This window comes from Dromaius novaehollandiae, chromosome 2 (assembly GCF_036370855.1).
Source record: "Dromaius novaehollandiae isolate bDroNov1 chromosome 2, bDroNov1.hap1, whole genome shotgun sequence".
Lineage (NCBI taxonomy): Eukaryota > Metazoa > Chordata > Aves > Casuariiformes > Dromaiidae > Dromaius > Dromaius novaehollandiae.
In genome coordinates, this window is record NC_088099.1 from 114,992,116 (window position 1) to 115,014,828 (window position 22,713).

General features: G+C 36.6%; 1 protein-coding gene across 1 annotated transcript; it reads right to left on the reverse strand.

Moving 5' to 3' along the window:
* Positions 1-1,670: 1,670 nt before the first annotated feature.
* NDUFV2 (NADH:ubiquinone oxidoreductase core subunit V2) lies at positions 1,671-20,973 on the reverse strand. The gene is made up of 8 exons (XM_026094298.2): positions 20,827-20,973; positions 18,430-18,492; positions 13,559-13,621; positions 13,351-13,467; positions 11,525-11,693; positions 8,857-8,966; positions 5,084-5,160; positions 1,671-4,173 (listed from the first exon to the last, which is right to left on the reverse strand). The coding sequence occupies exons 1-8, from the start codon at positions 20,953-20,955 to the stop codon at positions 4,080-4,082; spliced, it is 822 nt and encodes a 273-aa protein (XP_025950083.2). The 5' UTR covers positions 20,956-20,973; the 3' UTR covers positions 1,671-4,079.
* Positions 20,974-22,713: the final 1,740 nt, after the last annotated feature.

Below are 22,713 nucleotides of genomic sequence, written 5' to 3' on the forward strand. Positions count from 1 at the left end.
GCATCTTCTCACAGTACTGTAGTGTAGATGGTGATTATTCACCCTCTAAAAATTACAGGTTATAGGTGTTCTGCAGTGGTATAATACTGCATTCCGATCCTTGTACATCAGCAGTAATAACAGAGTTCTGGGATTTCAGTATATGCTAATGGATATCCAAAAAGCAGCTGAGATAACAGGGAAGGAATCTTACAAAGAGCACTTCTGCAGCAGATGTTAAGATTTGATGATAATATCATTTAGTAATTAAAAAAATAGTTCCATAAGCCTATTAAGAACTACTGTTTAGACTCATAAGCAATGACACTTATTGTCACCATGTTAGTTTCTCCCCCTTGTCTCCAGAAGTCTCTCCTTTTTACACAGCATAGCTGCAAAATGTCTTTGTAGCCCTACTCCATTCACTTCCATAGTACTTCCCCTGACTTGCCATCACCAGTGAAATATCTTGCATTATCAGCTGTGAATTATTTTCTCAAGACAAACATGCACAGCATCTAGTTGACCTGCATCATTGCTCAATTCAAACTAGTAATTGAGTAACTGAGTGAAAAAAAATCACAAACTGCAATATGAGAAGTTTGAAAATGGACACTCCATTCCAAGAGCTTGCAAAATGAACACACTAAGTGGTAGGTCAGCCAGTGAATCAGTTAACATTTTGGACAGATATAAATAGCAAAAAAACAATGAAATTCTGTCTGTCTGGAACTGTGTTCTGTCTTTACTTCTCTAGCAGTGCATGGAGTTCATGGAAGTCTTTTTTCCCCCCATTATTGAACATCAGATACATTGCTGGTTATCCAGTGGAGTTTCCTATTGCTCCTGATTTTCTCCCATCTTTACAAAGGGAGAAAAACAAACCCATTCTCCCAGTGCAGTGGATTCTTCTAGTGTGTCTCCTGCTTCCATGCTCTTACACTTCTGTTCCTTTCCCAAGACTTCTACTCTAGGTTGCCTTTTTTCCTCCCCAGTTAAACATCTCTCTTTTACTCTGCTGGTAAGAAGAATTAGGGAGAAAGAATACAGTATGGGGAGGGGGCAGAGGGGTAGGCAAGACAACACAAAACCATGGAATGGGTTGTTACTGCTGCTTTTACCAGTCTAAGAAATGAATTAGCTTTTGCTGCAGTTAACAGCTTTTCCATTTAACTTATCACCTGATACTCATGCAGTCCAAGATACTAACCAGTAGCTTGGATCTGCAGAGTTAGAAGCATTTAAGTACTTGTCAGGTTAGTTTCAGTTGCCCCAAAATGCAGTCAGAAACCATCTGGTATTAATGGCTGAGAATAGCAGAAATGATATCCTTTCAACACTTCTGTAATTTGAAAGTCTTCAACAATACCAGTAAAAGCACACAGTATTATCTGGAGCTATTCAAGAATCCTGGAGGAATTAATACACTCAAATCCTCCTCCTCTATTCTAGGACTCTTTCCGAATGATCAGCTTGTTAATCCTCAACACAGTGCAACATAAAGTGAATTTCACATTCATAGTTTTTCAGGAAATATGCTCCAAGACTGGACTGAATATAAAACTGAAGTCCAGATTATTGAACGTGCAGTAAATAACTATATATAAAAAATATTGTAAGAAGCCTGAATGTTTTTAGTTGGAACATTTGAAATTTGAAACCTTAAGATTTCAACAAAAACTGAAACAATCTCAGATGTGTGAATTTATCTTTAATCATTTATCTTAACACAATGATTACTTCTTTTTTTGATACAGAAACCATGGCAAGTCTTTAAAATCCCTTGTGGGCCATGGAGACTCATAACTGAGTTGGCTATGATGAAAGAAAGGTAGTAGTTACTTGCTTATTTCTCTCCAAATATTTTATAGTCCTGCAGCTCCCCTACAATATTCCATTTTGATAGTGATATATCAGATATCTATCAGGCAATAAGGAAGGAACGTAAATAAATTACCATTTTCCAATCATTTGCAGAGTTATCCTGTTAGGTATTACATCAAAATAATGGTAAAATGCAAAGTATGTGTGCACAACACCATTTACATGATGTCTAACAAACAAAAAACTACTAAAGATTTTCATATAAAGATGCCAATTAATGGGGGAAGGAGAGAAGCGGGATAACACAGCAAATTGTCTAGTCCAGCTTTAAGAATGGTAGGAGTATGGCATTCTAGAGCTTTGTTTCAAACTCTGTAGGTAGCAAAGTAAGCAGTTCTAAAACTGTGTCTCCCTTAAATACAGTTGTGCACTCAGTTTCAGTTACATGCGAGAACATGAATAGTAGTTGTAGCACTTTATAGTTCCTTAATGCATTAAAAAAATCCTCATTTATATTCAAAGTATACATTAAAAACTTGCCTACTCTCATGCTAGGTTTGGAATAAGGTAATTCTTTTCTATATGAACTGGAATACAGTTTTGTTACTAAAGTACAGCAAACAGTTTAGTTACAAGCTGGTATGTTATATCCTGCGTTTCTTTGCATGAAAACATGATGCTGGCTATCTCCTCATTTTATGCTAGGGAAATGAGTGTCAGATCACATAGTGCCTCCAGAAGTACTGCAGGAATGTCTGGCCTGCTACAGGAACATAGCTATTTGAAACATTAGCGTAACCTTTCAGAAGGGTATTCAGCAACTTTAAATTACAGATAATCTTTTGATTCATGTATTAGTTTCTCATAGGCACAGTATATCATTTATGTACAAGATTTTTAAATGCTTATTAATTTTAGTGCTTATTAGGTGGCTGCTTCACCCATGACTTGCATTTGTATTTATAAAATTCATTTTCCCATTTGTTTGAAATTCATTTCATTTTATAAACCTAGTAACGTACAAGGAGTAGCAAGTTTTTATATAAAATTATATACATATCTTGCTCTCAAAATACCAACAGCAACACTACCAAGAAATTTCACAGAGCCTGTTGAAAGAAAGGTGGGACTTGAAAGGACAATATGAGATAAACATTATGCAGAGAAATTAATACAAAATTTGATTCAGAAGAGGGAGAACAGTTTGGGAAAGCTACTGTTAGTCAGAGTATCAAAACTAAAGAGGATAAATACAGTAAAAATACAATTAATGTGATTGATGGAGTTAATTTATAAGAAGAGTGTACTTTCATGGCACACAGATTTCCCAGGATTTCGATATGGTTTCAGTTGATAAAAATATTCACATTCCTAAACATTTTAAATTACTTTGAAATACACATTAAAAATGAGTCATTTGCTTGATTTTACAAGCACATACGTATTCAGTATTAATATGCAATCAATTTTTTTTTTTTTTAATCAGAAGAAATACCTTCATTGCCTACTTCTAGATTAGTTCTTGAAAGTTGCTGATAAACAGCAGTAAGGTCAAAAAAGGACCTGTGGATCAAAAAGCTACCTTCATAATCTTACATTGTGTTAAGCTGTTTTGTTGTATTACATCTTACTCCAACTATATGCTTTGTCTGTGTTGAATAAATTTGTACAGAAGTGGCATACTCGTCGTTCATTCTTTTAGTAGATTATTACTGTTCCTTTATTTCTTGTAACATGGTAAAAAGATCGTTTTCAAGTTTTTCCTGGCCACTGAATTAGAAAAATTAGACTTCAGTAAGAACTATGTCTTACTGAACCTACCAGATTTTTACAGAACACACCTTGGAGCACCTTTCCCATTACATAGCTTCTATTGAAATTAAAAGTACCACGCAATTTTTGTTAGAGAAGCCATTTGTAGTTTTTGTTTGCTTGTGCATTTGCCAAGCCTTCAGTTTGATCAGTTTTGTTCCTTCTTCAAAGAACCTTTACTTAGTAAAATTTCAGAGAATTGTTACTGGAGTTAACATCTTTTGACCTATTGATGTTTATAAATAGACTCTGAGTGAGTCACTTTACAGTCTACAGAACCACTTTTTTTATAATCTGGAACTAATGATGATTATCCTCTACAGTAGTTAAGACCATGATGAGTTAGAGACATTCCAATTCCTGTTACTTGCTTCAAATTTTTTAAAGTAGTAAACATAAATCATTTTACTGAGATTAAAGTTACTTTATTATTTTCAAGAGCTCATCATATATTAAAAAAATCTTTAGAGGTCAGCTCGAACTCCAAACCCTGGTCCTTTGGGTGGTTCAGTCAGAGAAGTCAGGCCACCAGCTGGCTCACAAGAAAAACGTCCACTCCTGAAAAATGACAGCAGTGTTATTCATTGCTGGTATTAACCTTAAATATTGTTTAATCACTGGATAGAAGACAGTTACAAATCTGACTGAAAGCCAAGGCCAGTTTTTTCCTTTGTTCTTCCTATTCGTGCTTCAGAAACATGGGATACTACTGTAAGTTAAAAGGCTTTCAAATTCAAATACAGTGCCAAATATGCAACTTGATAACTGAAATGCATAATAAGGCCATCAGTTATTTTTTTAGGTAGGTCAAGCAAAAGTGACTGATCCCAGCAATACCAAAGGCTATCCAGTTTTATCAGTCATCTTTAAGATCCATCCCTGTACTTAGAAACTGTAACTGTTATAAGATTATGATGTGGTTTTTTTTGAATAGGAAGAAGACAGAAACAATGGGAATAGATCGCATATCCAAGTGAAATGGTACTAATTAATTCCTAAATTCACATATATATCTGTATATTTGGGCTGACAAAGAACAAAGGGAAATAATACATAAGAAAAAAAAAAATCAGAGATAAACCTTTCACAAACTCTAGATCTTTCTGGTTATTGTCAAAAATCCAAAAAATCAGCAGGAGTTTGTTGGATTAGGCAGTCTGGGCAAGAACTCTTGATGGCATTCACCTGTTAATTAAGTACTGAGGCAGATCAGAATTCCCACTTCCTCATTTACCCCTGTAGTCAGTCCCTAGGAGCATAGAAATATTCTTCTTGCAGTTCTTTCTAGTTCTTGCTTGGCTTACAAGATGCAGAAAGGCACTGAACACACATCAAGCTGTTCAGTAAATTAATGAATGCTTTTTAGCTCTAAGCAGTCAACTCCAATTCCTGTAACAGGAATTTAGTTTCTTTTCCCCAAAGGATCAGACTGCAAGTAGCTAGCCATTATTACACAAATATAGCATACCTTGGACCAGGTTTGGGAACTCTGCCAGCCTTTAGTTCGTCAATTATGTCTTCAATATCTTTGGGTGTCAAATCTTCCTGTAAAAAAGATCATTGACTATTAAAGCAAAAATTAGTAACTGTGCTAAATGCAGCATCCACAAATCATCGGATTAGTGGCCCCCTTGGCTGTGATTCTAGCATAGATAGTTTTGATCCTACCATTAACGTGCATACTGATTTAAAGAATTATGAAAAACTGAAAAGCCTAATGTCATATTTTAATCGTAAAATGTGTTCTATACAGTTGCAGAAATAATGTTAAAATTAACAATATTCAGGATGGTCGTCTATTACATGGGTTTGTTTTCAGCTTCCCATTGTATTAGCAAACTGGATTTCTGCCTACCCAATACATGCATGCTGTTGCACACACTGCATGACTTCAGCTGTGCCAAAAAACTGCGCACAGTGCAAGAGAACAGTTTTAAAAAGAATAAAAATGACCAGATGTTGTGATAGCAAAATAAAGTTTTTATATATATATGAATTAATTCCCTTGGTCTGATGACATTCTCATTAGCCATAATTCAGAAACTTAGGAGTTTACAGATGGTGTCAAACCAGACCATTATTTCCAAATAAAACTGTTTTAAGAATGCTTTTAAAACTTATCAAATACAAGTTTAAAAATATTTTCAAAATTAGTTTAAATAAAATCCATGATAACACAACTTCTCAGTCCAGAATTATAGGGAGGCTACTATCACAAAAATGCACCATTCATCCACACCTGCATAAGTCAAGAAAGTGACTGAAAGGAAAAAAATGAATTCCATTTTAGCAGATAGTCTTGTTCCCTTTTCCTTACCATGCCAAAGCTTTTGCTTCTCAATACATTCTTAACCTTCACTTCTCTTCCACAGGCTACACTGTTTCCCTCAGGAAACTTCTACAACTCATCAGGCTACTTAAGACAGCATTATGCTAGCAATGACTCAGTGACATTCCCTAACTTTGTGAAATACGGTGTATTTTAAAGTTAATATCTGCACTGAGCAAAAAAATTGACTTCTTACCAATTCATCGTTATGGTGTTTTCCTAATATACTATTATGCCTCTCACTCCAAGTCAGTACTGAAAAAACTACAAGTTAAAAGGGAAATAATTGCATTAACTAGAATTCTAGTTTCAAAGCGTAATTTATTTCCTTTTGATACAGTATTTTTGTGTTCTCATTTTGGTTATCCTGGCTATGGCAGGGAAACTCAAGAATCTAACCAGAATGCAACTGTGAAAAACACAGATGTTTAAAATTTAAAAATTTCATACAGTGCTAGTATGCTGTATTTACATGAAATATGAAGGGCAAAAGACAGTATTTGGTTCCCTTTGTAATTATTACTTTAGAAAAAAGGCACAAGAAAAATAGTCTGCTTCAGATGCAAGTAGTACATTTTTCATTGTTGTACAGGAACAATTTCTAGAAGAGGAAGACCAAAACAATTGAAGGAAGCATCTTTAGAAGGACAGAGACAAAATATTTATCTAAAAGGTTATAAGCAACTTAAATAATCCTAAGAGTAAAATGAAAAGTGTTCTGCATTAGAAACCAAGAGGCACAAGTAGTGTTTTTTATATAAGAGATAATGAAATGCTGTCATAATATTCTGTACCACAAATCTAGTTCAACATACTAATGATTGGGGAAAAACAGACCAGTAAGGCTGCAACACATCAATCATTCTGTTGTCTATCAAAATAAATGAAGACAAAAGTGAACTGGAATAAGAGTTATGAACAAAATCCAAACTTTTTTAAAAAGGAGTTTGATACCAACACACTGTAAAGAACAATTAGATCTACTCATAAATAAATAAATCATAAATTCTGTCATAGCTTAAGGAAAAAAAAATGCCAACATGTCAATGAAAGCACTCCCAATGTTTGTATGTGGTCAGGAATGATCATGTTATTAGATAAAGCACAGCTCTTGCTCCCTGCAAATACACAGCCCTTACATACAGCAGAGGATGTACAGTCCTCATTGCAAACAGCACTGGTGAGATGCCATCCAAAAAGACTATATGTGGTTTTGGAGAAGTAGGTGGTATTCAGCCTGGAGGTAGGCAGTATTTAGTCTGAAAAGTCAGTACTGTCTTCCGAAAGACAAACAGAACTACTGGCTACTATTTCATTCTTTACAAATGCAGGGACAGGAGACACTCAGTGAAGTCAAAGGAAAATTCTCAGTTTGCTTTCCATCACTCTATTCACTATACATCAGACCTGGAGTACACAAGAATCAAACTTCTAGGGCCAAGAAGTTACTTTCTGAAAAGTAACTGTTACTTATCAGCCATGTTTGGCTGATACATGCTTGTATTCTTGCATTTCTGAAGTAAGATCTTTGAATCCTTCAGCACATGAAAAACTATGCAACTTCTATCCAGCCATCATTTTAGCACTCAGCAGAACCATAATCTCCTGCTTAAACAAACAGCATACTGAAAGCAGTGTTAAAAACAGTGTGCCATCAGTTATGCATGTATACCATTCAGTACCATTACGAACACCGTACAGTAACAACATGATAAATTCATGATAAAGCATGTACTGACAATGAGCTTTGTATTTCAAGATACAAAAACCCCAATGCATTGCCTAACATTCCAATGTTAAACTAGAAAAGTATAGAGCTATTCTTCTGTAGTCAGGCTGCATACTTCTTAAAGTCCACACAGAAAGTGTCCCATTCAAATTTTAAAAGAGAATATTGGAAGCATGAATCAAAACATGGAGTAGGGATTGCCCAAGTGACTTTTGGTATGAATTGGATGCTTTCAACCATCATGTATTTGGAGCTTTAATTATCACTTATTAATGTTAATATTCTGTAATCTTAACTCTAAACACCTCACTTGCAATATATTGCACGTTTGTTAATTTCACCAATGTGACTGATACAAAGTTTTTCCTCTGGGGGAAAAAAACCATAACGGAAACCACCACATGTCTAATACTTCTTGGACTTTTTCCACACTGCCCATGTAAGCTTATGCCCCTGATTTTCTTTCTTCTTTTCCATCATATGCTACCTAATGACAAAACCAGGCTGTTTGGGCTTAAAGCTTAAAAATGCTGTCTGTGTTATTTCACACGTGGCCAAAAAAACCCTGAAACAAAACCCAAAGCAGAACTCACTGAATTTTGTTGAATATATTTAATGTTAGGGGAGCTGATATTAGTATATGGAAAAGCAAAAACAATAATTAGGTTCCAAGCTGAAACTGACTTTTTAGCAGATGATGCATCTTCTTAACTTGATTAAACAGGATAAGGGGAAAAGTGAAAACTACAGTAATTGGAATAAGGCTGTGATGAGGAGAGTTGTTTAAAAAAAAAAAAAAAAATCCCCCCAGAGAGTAACATTCTTTCTCAATTTGAAAGCTGCCTGCAAGACTACTCATTCTACTATATGGATATGCTGAAAAAATACCTCCATAAGGATCGCTATTCATGATTTCGTTACAAAAAACGAGAACACTGACAATGTCTATTTTTATAGAAACCAGAAGACATCAGTACATTATGATACAGATGAAGTGTTCTAAGTGGCCAAGAAACTACAAGATGCTACTTTAGGTTGTAAGTTGTCCCTGCAATGGGAACTTGAAGTAACTGACCAAAACTTCAGAATCTAGAAGAATGAAAATACTTGATATACAAAATTAATAAAATACAGGTTATGCACTAAAGAAGTTTAGTCTTTTAAAACAGAATGACATACTTACATAATAATTGTCATTTATTTGTACCATTGGGGCATTTACACAAGCACCTAAACATTCCACTTCTATCAGTGTGAAGAGTTTATCAGGTGTTGTTTCCCCAACTTTTATACCTAAAACAATAGAGAATATTAGGTTCATCAGTGGTTATTAAATAAGATTAACAAAGCAAGATTTTAAGTTCTCCATGGTTCTTTCACTACTTATATTTTGGCCTTAAAAACATTTGCACAGTTAAAATCTCTTAAATGAGTCCAAAACACTTCCATTAAACAAAAGATGCTAATAAACTGAATTCTTCAGATACATTTTGGAGACTTGATTTATGGTTTTACAAATATGATTAAAAAATAATCATAAAGTGACACCTGAGAAACAGAACAGCTCTGCTTAGGAACATTTTTAGCAATTAATACAGTAGAAGAGAGAAAGAGGGAGAATATAGCTTTCATATACTGATGTTAAATGCGTAATATTCAGTGCTGAGTACTGAATTCCCAAATTAACCAAGATCTAAGCATTAAGATTGTTGGCTACAAATTTAGAAACAACTTCCCAGATTATACATTAAGGTTTCTTTCCCAAACAGTTCGGTACATGTACTTAGCTTCCATGACTTTTTTTCAGTGATACAACCAATAAAGATACAGAAATTCCCCAGAGGGCAGGTAAGCCAAATAACATATGAGAATGTGATCTGACTGAAATAGTATCCTTTTTGCCCTCTGAAAGTACCTTCCTTTATTAATTATAGATGGAGCCAGTGGCACCAATGCTCTTGCAACTTACCCAAGTATATTATTAAGATCACAACAGCCATGGAAACTCATAAAAATTACATTATACTCAAAAGGACATATGGGTATATACAGCAGATATGCAAATATGATGCAGCATATCTTTCAAAATTAAATAGTAATAGTTATCAAAATGCCTTTGTAATACAGAAATGCATGTATGTGTACTTTTTATCTGTCTCTCTGTATGCATCTCCAAAGCACTTCATCTTCTCAGTTTCCCCGGGTTTTCTGCATCATATATTCTATAAATTCCTAGCTTCTGAAATGTTTGCTGGTGTAATTCAGAGCACTAATTTCTGACTACTACAATATTTCATGGTTTGTTGGCTGTACATCTTAAAACCGTCTCTGTCTTAAACTGTCACCTCTCCTCACCCCATATTGGAGTTCCCAAACTAAGCTGTCTCAAATAAGGCAGTGGGAATAGGCCATTCTGATGATGGTCCACCAGCTGACAAACTGGTGGAGTTCTATTTTAAATAGTTCTGCTAGAAAGAAAAAGACACCTTTTAGTTACTTCAGTGAACATTATTAACAGATACTTAGCTGCTGGATTTATATTAATCTGTAGTAACTGTATCTAATAATTAAGAACTGAAATCGAAACAGTTGAATGAAGATAATATTGGTATTTTAGTAAGACCATAACATTGCGGCTTCTTGCCTTTTGATTATTTTATTAGCATAGCCACAATACTGTTCGTGTGATACTATTTAAACACACAAATTATGAAAAATATTTACAAGAGAAAGACTCACATATGCTTAACAGTACTAATACAGGATCAGACAAACTTAGAAGTAGATAGTGAGAATAAAGTGATTTCTCATCATTGTTATTATTGCACTGAAACTGTAGTTATTTACCATGTTATAGAGGCACTACATTACAAAAGCCACTTTGCATGAAATCTATCAGCCAATCCATAAAAGAAAGCAAGCTGAAAAGCATTTTTCCTCCTCTGTAGTTATTAAATGGGGAAAAAACTTGTAAAAGCCTAAGTAAGGTCTGTGTCTCAGTAAGAACTACATAAATATCCTTAGTTACAGAAAACAGTTGCTTTTCCTTTGATTTCTCAAACTAACAGTTTTAACAGAAATTAAGCCATCTCTGAACAAGCATAAACCATGAAAAATTTCAGCAAAAAAATGCTTTTTTCAGACAACTGAATACATGAAAGATAAGACCACAAGCAACTGCTCTGCAACTCTTATCACAGTTGTTCTTACAAAATGTCAGTGTAGGTTGCGACTTCATAGAAGAGGAAAAGTTGTTAGTTGCTGATCTTTGCCTCTTCTCCACATAACTCCCTCCCCTCCAAAAACCACTCCCAAACCAACAAAACCTATGAATTATCTCTATGCCTCGTATGATGTAGGAGTCTCAACTGACTTCTCATGAGGAATTTTTAAGTTATGTTCATATTACCTCAGGTTAAAAAAAAAAAATCAATAATCTTCATATAGCATATACCTTAAACTTATTTTGCATAGACAAAAGTTATGTAGAAGAGGATTGTGAATGCTACATATGGAATGGGGCTTAATTCTCAGTCCAAGATTCATTTTCAAACATCAGTAAGAATGATTCACTTCCTGGCAAATTGCCTATAAAACCATTAAAGGCACTCCAAAGCAATGGCCTTTTCTTTTCTAGCATACTGTTATCTTTCAATTTGGCATTTATTCTTCATCTTCAAAATTTGAGATGTTGAGTGCTTACCCTACAATGATTTCACTCTGAATTTTAAATATTTTTGCACTGTCCCCATCATATGAAGAATTTTACTCCAGTTAGGAAATAATGCATTATTAAACCAGGGCAAAAAAACCCACATTTAGAAAAAGCAAATTACAAATTTGTATCATACCAAGTTTCTTCTTAATGGCTTCTAAAATACTATCAGAGTCTCTCAGCATGCAAGGTGTGGTAGTGCAGACCTGAATATGGTATTTCCCAACAGGTTTACGATTATACATTGTATAGAAGGTTGCTACTTCATACACTCTCATGGGAGGCATTTCTAGAACTTCAGCAACCTACAACAAGGGGAAGACAGACACTAATGTTGAATTCTCACAGAGCACCAGTAAAGAAATTTCATAAGCAATTTCAGTAAAGTCACCTGTCCTCTATCTGCAGTAACAGAATAACACCAGATAACTGAGAAAAGACACCCAAGTTATTGGATGGAATCAATCCTGCTTAAGCACAAACTCCACTAAGCTACGGATTTGCACAGTTAGGAGCTCAAGTCAAGAATCCTCCTCCAGCATCTACCATCATACACACAAGCTGGTTACCAAGAGTCAGCTGGGTTCCAGCTTTCCATATTAGCTCCAGCTCATACTGCACTTGCACTATTCTGCTGTGCAGCCACTTGTATGAATTTGCCCACATTAATGCACTTAAGCCTTTTGGTGAAGGGAAAACACCCAAGCTGGTATTACGCTCACCTAATTCAGATACAGCAGGTCTGTCTCAGGTTCTGTGATACACCAAGGCTGGCCCTAGAAACAGTACCACTGCATTTGTAGATTGGTGTCACAGCTAATAAATACAGAGAAAAGCAGGATCCATGGAGCCAGTTCTGGTATAAATATCCCTGGCCTCATTAAACTGGAACCCTGACAAACTGCTCAGGTTGAGAATTAAATGTATTTTCAAAAGCCTAATTGCTTTATATGTTCCAGTACCTATAGCAGGCAAATAACAAACCATGGAAAATATTTGTATCTCCACATCTTTGCTTAAAAACCTGTATGAGCATTTTAAACATAAAACCAATCTCAAATTTAGGCTAAGCCAACATAAGAGGAGACTTTTCCCATTCAGTATTAATAGAGATTTGAGACTTTATCCTACATTTTAGAAACAGCAGCAGACAATTTGTTTTTTCTAAACAGGCACTTAACTCATTCACTAATCACTATAATGCACACAATCCTCATTTAGCACATTAAGATTGAACTTAAAGCATTTTCACTTTAAAACTGATTATATACCAGTAACACACAAAATGATAGATTTATTCACATGAACAAGACACTTAATTTCACATTTCTAGGTATTTGATTACCATCATGTAACCTATCACTTTGGAATACTGTGCTTGCTTAGTTTGACACAACTTTAATACATAATTTAATAAGAAAATAGTCTTACAGGTACTTGCTATGGGGTGTTAAGAGACCCTCGTTACACATACTGCACCAAAGCATAGTTTGCAGAAGTCATAGTCCTTACAGGCAAGGAGATTAGGTACATTCCTGACAGTAGTGGCAATGTGTAGTGCCACTAATCTACAAGAAAGGAGAAAAGAAATCTTATCATTTTTTTTTTCTTTTCTCCAAACTCATCAGTGAACAAAACCTTTCAAAATTGTATTCCTATTTCCAGGATGATTCTGATAGGAAAAGAGTCTGTCTAAATAAGGATTGTGCAGTTTTTGTTTTGTGTCAGCAGTTTCTAGCAATGGGCTAACATTATGTAAAGTGACAGAGCCAAGAGTTTAGTGCCTCAGTTCCCCTCCCCCCCCTTTTTTTTAAAGGTAGTCTCATAGAGGATTCTTGTAATTCTGTGCCACATTTAAATTCCTGCATTAGTATGCTTTGATAAAAAAATGATAATATCCTACTATTAATAGTTAGATTTCAAGAAAATGGTAAAATTATACTTAAAAAGATAATTGAGTACCTTGTTCATAGCTGATATGGGTAACCATCCATGCTGTCTTTGGGCCAGATCTAGTACTGCCATCACAGCTGCAGATTTGTGTCCTCCTGGATAGTTGTTTATGATTGCTTCTATTCGCTTTTTGAAGGGAAAGGGAGGGGAAAAAAGATTTCAATACTGATCTAAAGACAAATTTTTGCATATTTAACATGCTTTTTTGGCTGCATACCTTCTGGTTTTCAGGTGTGAACTCAAATGGAGTATCTGGATTATTTTCAGGACTGTCTCTGTGCTTAAAAGAAAACAGATGTGTAAAAATAGGGTTTTCAGGAATTTATTCAGGACAAATTTACTGTTGTAAAATATATTCCTATTAGATAGTTGAGTTTCTTGAATAAAATGGATTTGATACATTTCCAAATTAAAATTACATAGTTTTCAATCCAAAATGACTAAATACCTCCTCGAAAGTTATTGAAAGTCATGACAATTATTTCATCACTTTTAAAGATAATGACATACCCGTGATTTCCTATTCAAATTATTTATTGAGGAATATGATACATTTAACACAGACATTTGTTACACTGTTAACAAAGTTTGGCAATTGTGTCCAAACTCATCACCAGTGGATTAAGTTCTCTCATTAACACCCTAATAAACAATAAGGTACTAAACAACAGCCCGCCCGCCCGCCCCCCCCCAACAGATCTTAACTTTAAAAACTTAAAAGCCATCAAGAAGCTTGCTATATAACTAAAATGTCTGCATGTTCTTCAAACACAATATTAACTGATTTTATCATACACTCTTGATTAGGATTTGCAACAGATTTCAACATTTTTATTTTAGAAACAATTCTGAACCAGAATGGTAAAAGTAGAATATTGAATTCACATTTCCAAAGCAAAATATTCTATATCACATAAAACTGAAATTTCTTTTAATTTTTATTTTCAGAAAATACATTTAAATGTTTTGAAGAACGTGACATTTTCCTTTAATGAAATCTTAGTTCTGACAAAATCCTTATCCACCAGGAAAACTTTCTGTGCAAAATTTTAGCTGTCTCTAAGGAGCTTGTTAGGGCATCCTGAAATACTCGTAGCTAAGTCTGATTTCAATTTTATTCAACTTTCAAATTAAAATGAAATTAAAATTGAGAAAGTTTCAAGTTAAATGGAAAGTTTGGAGAAAAAGGCAACCTATTCTTGAGGCTTGAAGTTAAAAGTAGTCCAAGACCTACTAGTAAATAAAGCTTTTTAAGAAGTGTATTTATGAGAAAGAAATCCACTCCACTATCATTTTGATTGTTCTCTCAAGTAACCTACGGTGCTTTTGCAATTTCCACACTGCCTTCTTATTAAGCAGTAAAGGCTATCTTGAACAATCTTCATATTGCAAGATCCTAAAAGACTTAATATTATGAAAGATTATCTCCAATGCGCAACTTAAAACATTGTGTTCCCAGCTCTCAGCATTCTCTTTATGCAGATTCTTAGGTTTAGAAATTTTAATATTGAAAGGCCAGATACTTAACTTCCAATTTCATCTGTTGGTCTAGCGAGATTCTCTTGCTTATCTTGCCTACACCCTGCAGCAGACAGTACTACTGCCACCATCGATCTGAGAGCATGTACCCCTACCACAGTTCCAAGTTGTATATAAAACTACTGTCAATATACGCTTATCTACCAAGCATGAATTTCCCTAATAACAAGAATTACAGAAGGACAACTGATACACCTTGAACATGCTAATCTACTATTAAGTATGAATTTATTGCTTATTGTGTGGTCTAGACCACGACATAAAACACCTTTTTGGAATAGAATTGCCAGTATTTTAGACTGACCCTTCGAAATAAAGATTCTGGCTTCTCATACATGATGTTGGTGAGGGTTTTCTACCAATTTCAATTAAAGCTCTCAAAAAGAAGCTGATGGGGAGTGAGGGAGGATTTGCTTGAAATACTGGGTAACTTTTAGTTATTTTCCCTTACAAATGCTCTGTTTCTTAGGTGCACAGATCAGATCCATGATAAATATTTCCATAACTTAACTTTTCCTCCTCAAATCTGCATGTCTGTTTTGTTTCAGGCTGCTGTTTTGCTTTACATGCATATTTGATAGTTGTGCTTGTACTTGATCTCAATTTCGTTTGCAAATAAGTATGTTTGACTTATTAAAACCACCCTCTTTGTTCAGAACAGCTGTTATTTCCAGTGTATCATCTCTAAACTGATACTCCTTCTCACATGTTTGATATTTCAGGATAACAAAGATTTTTTTTTTTTTTTAATCTGCAGCTACAGTCTGTCAGTCAGTTTTGCGCAGCAAGGCCCCAAGATATGTTATAAAAGGCTACATCACAAGTGAACACTAACTAAAAACCTGTCACATCTGTTGTTCTCCAGCTTCCTAAGTGAGTTTCATCTAATTCTGTACTGTGGACACAAAGCAATTTGATAGTTTTCATGAGGAGCTTACAGAGTACTAGGCCTACTGAGCAGTCTGTGATATGCCAATCACCTGCTCCCTAATCTTCCATTCATCTGAAATGTACCATTTATCTGAGACTTACATAGGCAAAAATGCATCCTTATCATACAGGAACAAATCAGCTTTTTTTTAAAGGCTATGAATTCTGGAAAACAAGATCAGACTCACTGCTTAAGGCCACAGTATTGGAAAAAATATTATATTGAAAAGAATATATTAAGGCATCCTCCCATACTCAAACAAATAAAAACAATGTCTGGACCAATTACCACAATCTGTTGAAGAAAAAGGTCTCTATCCAGACACATTTTTCTGATTCCTTTCTTCCGTGCTCCCCTATTTCCTAAAGTCTCACATAATGTATTTTAACCTCAGGGACAGCTTGACTATATCATATTTGTATTGCAGGATTCAGCCTACCCACTCACTGTATGAGAACCACACCGTGAGAGCCCACTCAGATAACTGCGTCCTCATGTTTGGTGATATGATCCCATGTAAGGTACTAAGGCTGCTGGATGTTTATATCAGATTGTTTGCTACAATAAACTGAGCTGCTTTATTCTTTCTCAGTGATCTATGATAGAATTCATCTGTCCTTCTGGACAGAAAGAATTATTAAAGAGAACTGAAGAATTACAGTAGAAAAACCTGAATAACCTAGCTTTCACCTACATTCAAAGGAGTTGGTTCACTACCTAAAACAAACCTGAAACTTGAGCTATGCCCTTTGGTAAATATCGGTCTAAAAAAAATTTGTAAACCAATATGAGAGAACTGTGTGGTCTGCAGGTTAAAAGATATTCAAGACAGCAAGCAGGTAAGAGCCCACATCAAACAAGCACAGAAGACATGCCCTATGTCTCCTCCATGGAGGAAGTAGTACCCTATATTCACTACCTCAGTAGTAGAGAAGAACATTGGAAAGCTATCAAATCCAAGTATTGTGCTGACCATCTTCACAAGCAATTAAAATTATAACACAGCAATTCTCTAACTTTTTGTACAGAACCCCTATGCAGCTCTGTATCTAAAGTCCACGCATGGGCAACTGATGTGCTGAGGAAACTCAGTCCATGTTTAAGACCATGAAGTAACGCAGTAGGAGAGTTAAACTTTCGCTATCAAAGAGGATAAGGACAGATAAGAGTCAAAGATGGAAAAGGCATGTTTAAAGAAAAAAGGCAGCTGTTGTGAATAAAATTATCTTTGAAATTAGAAGTTTTCTAGCCATCAGAAATATGGTAAATCTGAAACAACTCTCTTTTTAGGTTACCAAGGGCAAACAATCTACCTAGTTTTTAAGCTTGATATGCTTCCATGAAGAGCATCATATGATGCTCTGAAGAACAAATATGTCCCCATAAAAACATAAAAATTTAAATAATTTCCTCTTCTCTTCTAGCAGAAGTTCTGTAGGAGAAGAAAAATAAAAGGAGTGAATGATGCTATTAAATAACAGAGTAGCAAATAACATGTAACTAAAACACCCAGCTCTTCTATCTCCCATTTCCTCTTTTCATACTTCTCCCTCCACTAAATGGTTTAAACATAAACATAGATAAATACCTGGAGAATTTACAAAGCTATCTAGCTTCATATGCCAGACACTGACATCGATTAAAGTGCCAAAAACACCTTTTCCCTGCTTTCACCAACCTCAGACTATTCTTGAAGTTTCCTAACTTGTCAGCCTACGCTTATGTTTCCTCTACTCCTTGAATACTAACTCTCACTCCATAAATCACCAATGCCTGCTCAGGTTTCTGGAAAAGTGTATGAAGCACGTACTGTAACCCAATTATAAGAGGGAAAAAAACTGCCCTAAAATGCTGGGCGCACAGCTCCAACAAAATGATTAATTCTATAGTAAAATGCCAATTTCTACTAGATGTCAGGGAAAATGCCAAATTACTAAGCTGTTGAATTGCAGAGTAGACAAAGCTGTAAATGGGACAGAATCTCAAAGATGCTTCAGGTTCTCTTCAGAGGTACAAAAACAACACATCCATTTCATCCATTTCACATTTAGGGGCAGGGCTGCAGTCATTATCACTGTTTATATGTATTACAATAATGCCTAATGGCCTCATTATGAATCACTACTCAGCATGCTACATGACACACAATACGAGTGAGAACTGCACTCCTCAGATGCTAGTGAACTTGGCCAGATTGAGACCTAGAGGGTAAATTCTGTGGCAAACTTTAGAAGCCAAGAAATTCAGCCTGCCTAGGAAGTTACAGTTCAATTGAGCTTGCACGACTAAACAAGTTTCCCGACTTACTCTCTATTACCTGTTTCGGGGAAAAGACAGATTCATTTTTATTTTGACTTTCAAAAATTGGAATTTTAACAAGCTTCAGTTATGAACTAAACTAACGAATTAGAAAAAAGGAAACAAAAACTGTTTTATAACACGAGAAGTTTAAACAAAATCCTACCTGCAAACATGTATACACAAATGCTGCATGAAATGATACACTAAATATAAACTATTCTACTTACCTTCTTCAGGTGGATTAAAAAAAAGTATCTACAAATCTTGTTATACATCCTCTTTTCAGTAAGATAGAGAGCATATGGAAAATTACTTACCACAAATAAGGCTCCACTAGCATTGCACACAGCTGTTCTATGCAAGTGTCGGATTTGTCCTATCTACAAGCAAAATAAAGTAGATAGTGTTAAATCAATAGGCAATAATTTGCACAGCTGCTACAGACTACTTTCAGAACTAGCTTCATTTCTAGTCTAATTGTAAACCATTGAGTGTCTTGCCATCACTAATGATTTAAATTAAGTCAAGTGGAGGATATTAAGGGCTCTTCTGTACTATTAGGAGAGCACATCTCTTAACTCACCTTGATCATTTCAGACAATATAGAAGTGAAATCCTTAACTTCGAACTGTACTTCTTTGCAACAACTTAATGTACCTGCCTTGAATAAAAATTCTCATCAAACATTTAATGAAGAATTTCCTAATTTGTTATTTTATGTTGTACATGCTTTAAAAAGTTTGCAGAAACTACCATAACTATCGAGGTCCTTCTCTTATAAGCATTTACATGCTTCAACAGCTTTTATGTAACTGAATAATTACAGTAGGGTTAATAGCACAAATCATAAGGTTGTATGCCTGAAATACCAACAAAACACAGATCCACATGCAAGTTGTATTCAGCTAGTCCCTGTAGGACTGTCTGGATCTGTGATGCCAAAAGAGATGCACACTGCTAGATTCTGATCGGCATCACTAGAATCATTCTATGATATTATCTTGTCATGAGCTAATATTTTGTATCAAGTTTCATTTTATATCAAATTCATGTTAATTTTTACATTGAATTCCAAATCAATTTTCAGAGTTCTTCGAGCAGAATAAATATATCTCAATAAAAAAAAAATCCATCCTTAACAGCTTCGCTTCCGTTATCTTATAACATCTGTGGCATTTCAAGTGGATCAGCATCAAATTAGCAAAAATAGAGGCACAGGGTCAGATCTGAAATCCGAGCCTAACTACCAGCCAACTAACATCACTGCTCTTCTGTAAGAAAAACCTAATCAGCGTAATTTTTTCATCAGCAGATCACATAGTTTAACCTGCCACATGAACACCACAAACTGCAGTCTGTCACATGAGCAATCCTTCCACAGAGTACTGGATTTTTTTTTTAATTCAGTGTTATGCATATTATGCAGTATGCAACCATTTCCTCCTTGCTCTCCACTTCTAGCTCACCTCTAAGCACCAGCCAGGGAAGGAATTCATTTCTACCATGATCTCAGGGGCTAGAATGACCTCTGGGATACACAAATTGCTCTGTGGACTACAGACCATTCCTACTTGCCACCTTTTCCAGCACACTTTTGGTCTATTTTTTAGTCTATTTTAGTCTTTTTAGTCTAGTGACATGAAGCACACCAAGCTAACAGCATTAGCAAGCCTGAAGTAAATTTTGGGCCCAGCTTGGGTGCCCTTTATGAACCAGAAAACATGTAAAAGTCAGACAAAAGAAAATAAAAGCATAAGCAGCACATGCAAGTGGATATGAAATTCAGCAGACAGTACTGAAATGAACACATAAATGAAGATGCGATACTCTGGTATAAACTCCACTAAGTGCATCTAACACAGTTTTGGCTCCAAAGGGAACACCACTACATCACAAACTTCGGGTAACTAACAATAAAAAACAAGTCTCCAAAGCACTTTAGGGCACTGAAGACAGATGCCTGCTCTCCAGATCGCTCTCTCCTAGAATCTGTTTCACTCCAACAAATACAGAGAGCAAAAGCTCCATAATTCAGTGAGACTGCTTAGGTCTGACACTATGAAAAATACCCATCCTCCTGGTCTCTAAGTGAAAATGCTTATTGTCTCCCAAGATATTGTTCTGCTCCCGAGAACCAAAACACTGTACAATATCAAACTTGAAGAAAAAAAATACAAGAAGCCCTTATTTTCAAACCGCCTTAAATGATTTCAACTGGTGTGAAGAGTTAACTAAGGAGTGAAAAACAAACGAAGAGAACTTCAGGGGGGTTTCCAGAGGTTGGCCTTATGTACAAGGGTAAGTCAGAAATACTTCAGAAATGTTATTTTCCACCGGGAAAAACCTCTCAATGCCCTACAACAAACACCAAGCACTCGCCATTAGAGCCCGCTGTAGAAACAGCGGCCCTACAGCTCGCCAACCCTACTGCAGCAGGCAAGTCAGCTAACCCTGCCGAGCCCAGGTCCCCGGGCGGGGAAGACGCCCGGGAGCGCTGCCCTTGCAACCGCGCCGCCGCGGCGCCCCGACCCGCCGCCGCCGCGGCGAGGGGCTCCCGCCGCCCCCGCCGCGGCGCCCCGGCCCTCCCTGCACTCCCGCGGCCTCCTCGGGCCGAGCGGCCGTGACGCCTGCCCTGGCCGGGGGCCTCCGCCGCCCGGCAGGCCGCCTCTCGCCGGCCGAGAAGGACGCCGCCGCTCCGGCAGCCTTTCCCTTACCGAGCGTGCCGCAGCGGCCCGGAGGGGAGCGTACAGGAACATGGCGGCAACAGCAAAAGCGGCGACCGTCCCTCTCCTTGAGGCCTGCGCTCGCCCTCGGCGCAGCGGCAAGGAGAGCCGCCCGCGCATGCGCCAGCGCTGAGGCAGGGCGCGGGCGCCAGCGGGCGCGCGCGTGGACACGCCATTGGCGGCTGTTGGTTTCTTTCTTCCCGGAGAGGGACGTGGGGCTTTGGTCTTCACGGAGCAAACATATGGCTTCTGACTGTGGTGTGGGGTTAGGGCTGTGGAGGCAGTAATGGTGGCTAGTCCCCGCACTGTCACAGCCCTGGAAGGAAAAACGGGCACCCCATGATGGCGTGAAGGTGGGGGTCTCCCCCACAGCCCTTGTGAAGGGCATCCCCCACCAGGCAGCTGGTATCTGCCATAGGAAAGGTTCATGCGGTGTTCCTCATCGCTGCTTGATATCGACTGGGTTTTCCTGGCAGCTTCTTTACTGCATTTAAAAAAGCAGGATTGCCAAGATGTGTCCACGACTGTAAAAGCCAGAATTCGTTTATCCAAGTGCCTGAAATGCTTAAATTCCTTCAAGTGGCAGGTACCCACTGAAAACGTGGAGATGAGTTCCACAAAACAGCAACCTCATAGCCAACTATATTTCAAATAGGTCAGCAAATAGGTCTCTTCCACAATGAAAACAAAAACAGATTACCCTCCCTCATTAATATTAGTAAGAATTTACTCCATTAGCAGGTATCTTTACTGTGTTCTGGAAAGAAAAGTGATCCAGGGCATCTTGCCCTCAAATGATGAAATGCTATCCTGTCGGGCGTGAAAAGTCTGTGTCAAGTAACACACGCGAACTGTAAGGTGTATATGAGAATATTCTGTGAATTTTAACCTGTTGTGACATACCTCCTGTGACATACAGTAGTGTGAAAAAGCAAATCCCTGTGGAAGCAAATATTTCTAATAAAATATGAACCAGATTATAGAAAGCAATGAGTTTTTATGGTTCTCAGTTTTCCTCCTCATCTTGCTGCACAGCTTGGTTGATTAGGACATGTAAAGCCTGGACTGCATGTTTCTAGGTTTTGACTTCCCTGGGGCAGAAAAAATTAGATTTAACCTTTGGATATCTTCTTGGCCTCCAATAAACATTCTAATTTCACTTAATACATTAAAAACATTGGCACTGAAGAAAATAATAATTAATTCTTTCTTCTTTAAATGTGACACATTGTTAGAAACAATTCCATCTTTGTGAGATCCCTTATTGTTCAGATCTCCAGATGAGAAATGCAAATTTATCTTTTTAATTGTAAAATTAATTCACGTTCTGCAAGTATTAAAAAAGAAGTAATATTTACTGATGGGAACTCAGCATTGCAGATTTGCAAAGCACCAGCCAATGTTATAGTATCCCCCCCATCTCTTTCTTCTTCCCAAGCAGAAATACCCCCAAACACTCTACTCTCATGTCTACCCTGACTCTCAGTGATACAGCCTTATTACACCCACACCCTTAACGCAGTTCCCAGTGAAAATCTACCCACATATATTTCACCATTACAAATATGGTGGTGATCTGCTAGTTGACACTAAGAGTATCAAGTACTTTTAGTAAATGTGTGATACAACAAAAATGCAGCCCTTTTACTGTGTTTTCCTTCATCCAGAATGTTTGCTATTAATTCAGTATAACTTTTCGGGAGCAAATACGCAGAACTGTTTTTTTTTTTTTTTTTTTTTTTAACTGCAGGCAGACAGCACTGTTTTTTTGTTTGTTTGTTTGTTTTGTTCTGTCATGCCACTTGAAACCAGGCTAAACTTCACTAGCATAAACTGAATTTTATAAAAAGCTTTTCATGGCTACATTATGGATTTGTA